Source organism: Pinus tabuliformis, chromosome J (genome assembly GCF_031772625.1).
Source record: "Pinus tabuliformis cultivar Carrire ecotype Pingquan chromosome J, CPIR1, whole genome shotgun sequence".
Taxonomy (NCBI): Eukaryota; Viridiplantae; Streptophyta; class Pinopsida; order Pinales; family Pinaceae; genus Pinus; species Pinus tabuliformis.
In genome coordinates this window covers 981,265,622-981,271,492 of record NC_142295.1, presented here as the reverse complement: position 1 = coordinate 981,271,492, position 5,871 = coordinate 981,265,622, and the positions used below count along the sequence as shown (strand labels likewise).

Genomic DNA, 5,871 nt, shown 5'->3' with positions numbered 1-5,871 from the left:
GTGGCCTGCCCATATCTCTCTTGCCCTCAGATTTTGAAGAATCTACATCGCGAATCTACGCCATTCATTATAAATAGAATCTATATAAATTTCTCTTATAAAAAAAACTAAGAAAAAACTGTCCGTACATACGCACTGCCCATCGCACGATCGGAATTTCGAAAACCAACAACCCAGCGGGCGCCCCTGGTAAGCAATCCCCATCGCGAATCTAATTCATGCTCGACAGGAGGAAATGGACACCTTTATCCTGCCTGACTCCACTACGTGACAGATACTTTCAACCCGGCTTTCCGAGTCCTATATCCTCCTCATTCTGTGCCACTAAGTTCATGAACTTTCTGAGTACTGGACTTTTACCAGAATTTCGGTTATGATATCTTTCTTAGGTTTTAATACCATGATGTTACTCCGTAGTTCTACTCATAGGCTGAATTTCCTCATTGTGCTTTAACCACCCTTGCCAGTAACATGCAATTGGAGCAGCTGAATTCTCTCATTGTGCTTCAACCAGAATCAAAATTGAATTTGCGCGGATATATTCAGCTGCCCCAGTTGCATGTTACTGGCAATGGCGATGTACAGCCCAGATTCGAAAGAACGCTGCCTAAAGCTGATTTAGATAACCCCTTATCGAATGGCAGTTCAAGGAGGCTGGGTTTAAGTTCGGGGTCCGGTCCTTTGGAACTCTGTAGAAAGCTATCTACAAGAAATTTTGTGAGCAAAGTTGTATTGGATGAGGTTTTCAAAGAGGAATTTGAGGATTCTGATACTCAAATATCAGTTGGGTTTCAAAGCGCGGGAGACGCACAGGAGGAATGTCGAGGGAAAAACATAGCAGCAATTGGAGCCCATGGAGGTGAGGGACCTTTTGTCTCTGGAAGGAGGAAAGATGATTTGATGAGTGGCACGATATTTGAAGTCACTGGAGTAACCTTGGTGTTCGATAGGGCTGTTATTGGATCGAAAACTGCGACGGCTTCTTGTGAAGATGGGTCCGGATCAGATTCCAATAATACAGATGCTTACTTTAAGAAAATGCTTCGGGCAGATCCTGGCAACCCACTTCTGTTAACGAATTATGCGAGGTTCGCGAAGGAGGTTAGTATTGACGAATCTGAACTGCGTTTATGCTGTTATATGACTAATCATGTTAGTGTTATTGACTGCATAGCATTAATCTCTTATATATCAAAGACTCTCAATTCATAAAATGTATATTCTTACATTTTTAATACTGCCGGCTTTGTGTCTGGAAAGAGCTGAGGAATATTATTGGAGGGCCATACTAGCTAGTCCGGGTCATGGAGATGCCCTCTCTAGTTATGCCAATCTTATATGGTGCACCTCGTGCACAATTTTACTATGATCAAGCTGTAGAGGCTGCTCCGGATGACTGTTGAGTATCTTTCCTATCTCTTCACTGGTTTTATCCAATTATGTGTACCTTTATGTGTAAGGTTTTATGCTCCCTCTTTCGCTTGTTACCTCCATTGCTTTGTTTGCATTTGATCCTATTTAGACATTGATGTTCAGCTGATGACTGCTATTTCTAGTCCAAGTCTAGAGATGCCTAGATGAGGATCTGGTAGACTGTATTTATGATGATACTAAAACTTACATACAAATTTAATCATAACTCGTGTAGAAAAGGAGGGAAACTTTAAATCTCAAATGGCTATAAAATTGGCTAGATTCATGGATTCTAATATCTGAAACCATTTAACTGAATAAGATCAAGTGGTCAGCTGGAGAATAAGGGGGTCATCTGCGGCTAGAAATGCTCTCTGATGGCAGGTCACGTGCATTGAAATGGATCCTGGATACCAATTCAGTGGCATGGAGACAATCTTACGCCAGTTGATGCAAGAACGTATAGCAGCTGGTGCAGATCTTTCAAACTATGTTTGTATAAGCATGGAGATATATGGACTTCTGCTGGCACCAAAAAGAACTTTGAAGTTATACTAACAACTTTATGAGCTAAATGGGAATTGTGTTTTACATGGGGGATGAAAATAGTTTCTGATAGATGTTCGGCAGCCTTAATGTAATATTTCTTTTTTTCGATGTAGTTAGAATGGACAAAATCTATCTATCATATTTACCGTGGTATGTATTTATGGTATTTTCTTTATGGTTTCTATAGAATCCATCAAGTTTATAAAAAGGAATGTATTGGGATCGTTTTGAGTTTGTTTATCTTATTGTGTGTTTGTTGAGAATTTGATAGTGAGTCAATTCTAGGTGCATCTATCCAGGATTCACAAGTGGATATCCATCGAGGATTCACAAGTAGGCTTCAGTGTCTTAGATTAGTCATAATTAGACAGTCCTACATGCCATTGGTAGGGGTTTCAGTGCGACTTGTATGAACATGTATCTTGTTTTCAGTTATTAATATAAATAAAAAGTTACATTTTCAGATCTTTTATATTCTATGTTTTTTTTTTATATTTTATTTCAAACATTTTAATTAGAACACTCAAATTTACGAAATCTATTAAAAATTTTGACATTGGGATTTTACAAATTTGTTAAAAAATTTAAACGTTTACAAATTTGTTAAAAAATTTAACGTTTAAGCTTTTACACTTTTTAAAAAACAACAAATGACAAACTTTGAATGGATGATCAAATCAATGAACAAGTAATCATAATAGTTCTTATTCAAATCATTTACAGACATGCATTTATGGAAGGCAATTGGTTACATTTTAATGTGTAAAATTTCTGAAACAATTTAACAGAAAGACACGTGAAGATTTTTCAAAAAATATGAATTTAAGATGTTTTGTTATGGATTTAAAATATATATATATATATATATATATTTATAAGATGTTTTGTTATGGAATTTTTTTTATAGATTATGATGCTCTGTTATAAAAGCGTTTTCTTAATAATTTCGCTGAATTTTCATAATAAAGTGAACAAAAAAGAGGTATTGTTACAACACAGTGGGTACCTAATACAAAACCAATGTTACAAATCCATCCACATCACTCATGAAATGAGTTCAACTTAATTGTTATTGTAATCAAGAAATTTCTTCATTGGGTAGACTTTATAATGTTGAACTTAATACGTTACCACATTCGCACCTTCAAATGGTACCTCCAACATCGATAAATTGTGAAATTCTTTGTAACGAAGACTGCAACAAGGGGCTTGTCTAAGTTAGTGTTTTTTTTTTTTTTTTTTTTTCTGCTGTATTATTATTTTTTACGAAGACTGCAACAAGGGGCTTGTCTAAGTTAGTTTTTTTATTTTTTATTTTTCATGCTGTATTATTAATTTTTATTTTTTGTTTTTTTATTATTATTTTATATAGTACAATATATATGGAAAGTTAAAAAAAAAATGGATCATAAATCAAATATAATGAAAAGAAGCATATTGTTAAATTTGTGGATTTGATTAAGTTAAAATTTATATGTAAATTAGTTAGAAATCCCTAGTCATAGGAATAGAACTGCAACAAACAAAAAGACAAGATAAACAATTTATAAGTAATCATATTGTGAGGTTGGTCATAATCATTTAAAGTAGGGCTTCACCAACCAATAATTATAGGATAGACATCAAGTGTTTACATAGCTTCTCATTCTTCATTGGAAGAATGTTAAAGCTTAGGCCATTCAAAAATAGCCATGTAAAAGCTAGGAATTTTTTGTCATTTTGCGAAGGTAGGGGCCCAACGCCACTTATGTTCTTTCGTCTCTCTCACACTTGTCAATTGACTTGGTGGTGAGGCCTACTAGTGTTTTTGTAGGACCCATCTAGTTGATACAACGTGTGAGGGGCCACGCCACTCCCTTTTCATGGTATAAGGCGTCTTACCCCAAAAGTCTAGATGTTGTTGGAGATGCTTCATTTCCATTCCTAATTTTCAAACTCACAATATGATTTGCAGATACTAATTGATACAAGTTAGCGCAACGTTGTACCAAGAAAATATTTGGATAGGGAATATTGAATTAAAAGCAACATCATTTTGTTTCTTCCATATCTCAAAAATGGATTTGAATTTAACAAGCATCCAAGTTAGTTGGAACTTAATGGTCCAAGGTAGTTGGTTGCCTTGAAATGCAATTCTATGAGATAAGTTAGGTATATCGAGATCGATTTAAGGGTTATAGTGATACCTAGATGGGCTATGGACTACTGTGTTAATTTATAAGCAATTGATGGTTAGGGATTAATGTGTTAGTTGATAATAACTACATTAAGGGTGGGGGTTAATTGTTATATAGGTGAGGGATTTAGAGGTTATAGGAGCAATACTAAATAGTTATGGGAGTGATTATGAGTTAAAGGGGTGATAAGGGTTATGTATTATAGGGGTTGTGTCTTTGTAAGGATTAGGCATCAAAGGGTAAGGGATTAGGGCATGGAATTTGCAAGGTAGTGGTTAAGGGATCATAATAATTTATTATATTTTTGGGTCAAATCAAAGTCAATAAAATTTTAGTGGATGACTCATTTCCAACATACATAGTTATATAGTGAGTACATTCTTAAGTGAGGAGATAGGGGTTTGTGACTAATATTTTTGACTTTAGAAAACCAATGATCCTAATAAAAACTTCCATATGTATTTGTGATCTATTATAGACATTCCACTAGAACATTTTATCATGACAAAGCTTAAAAGTTTATGCAAACCATTGGTTATGTAGTGTTTTACTTAATATTGAAATTTAAAGTTACTAGCATAGCATAAAAAATATTAAGATAAATCAACATTGAAAGTGTAAATATAATAAATACCACACCATCCACATAATGGACACAAGATGTACACAAGGAAACCCCATATAGGAAAACCTAGTGAGAAATGAGGACTATGCCTTGTTCTTTTCTTCTCAGCCTCAAAATGCAAATACAAATATGGTGAACCCATCACTATGGAGTTGTCAACGACATCATAGCCTATATAATTGCTACATGGTCTTCTACTTCCTATGTGCTACTCCATTGTTTGACTTCCTTGCTTTGGTCAACTATGAAATAGTAAAATAATACAATACGAATAGAACCCTTTTTCCTAGTAGTGTAGTATTTAACAATAGGGTAAGGGTTAGGGACTCAACTCTTAGTGAGGGTTTGGGTTTTGGACCTTCTAGAATCTTTTTGAAAGCATATCTTACTTGCTCCACATGTGTGAGTAATGGCCATTAATGTAACATCCACTCATTACTATGTTGGTTAATAGGATAAGTTAATTTGCGACAGGAATAACTTCCTCATACGAAATGTGATTGAGGTGATATTTGCACTATTGGAAAGTTCTTGATGTGTAGAATGATGCTAAGATGCTAGAAATTTTGTTCACATAGTTATGACCCCTCATGCCCCCCACCAAAAAAAGAAAACACCATTTGATGAAACTTGGTAGATGGAAGGCTATGGATCTCTTCAACTTAGTATCCATATCCATATTCTCTCAAAGTGTACTAAAAAATGCATTCATAAATCTATTATCTCTATTTGAGATGATACTCCTTGGCATCCCAAAGTGCACCTAGATATCTTCAAAAAACACAATTGCTACCTCTTGTCCCTTGATGGCCTTTTAATAAAACATGAGGATGCACATCTTACTCAACTTGTCAATTACCACAAATTGATATGTAAGTCACGCACTCTTAGCTTTTGGAAAACTACCTACTAAATCCATGGAAACGCGCTCCCATGCTCTAGTAGGTGTATGTAAGGGATGCTGCAAACCCGACTTCCTATTATTTGGCTTTTTGGCACAACAAATTATGCATCCTCTAGTAAATTGGTCTACATCTTCTTGGATTTTGGACCAATATAGATATCTTTGTAGGTTGGCGCTTTTCTTTCTTATACAAAAATGTATAA

The 5,871-nt window shown here is 35.0% G+C and overlaps 1 protein-coding gene across 1 annotated transcript; it reads left to right on the top strand.

The window, feature by feature from the left end:
* Positions 1–249: 249 nt before the first annotated feature.
* On the top strand, positions 250–2,255 carry LOC149230139 (uncharacterized). The gene is made up of 2 exons (XM_089376003.1): positions 250–1,101; positions 1,261–2,255. Exons 1-2 carry the CDS (start codon positions 472–474, stop codon positions 1,264–1,266), a joined length of 636 nt encoding a protein of 211 aa, XP_089232129.1. The 5' UTR covers positions 250–471; the 3' UTR covers positions 1,267–2,255.
* Positions 2,256–5,871: the final 3,616 nt, after the last annotated feature.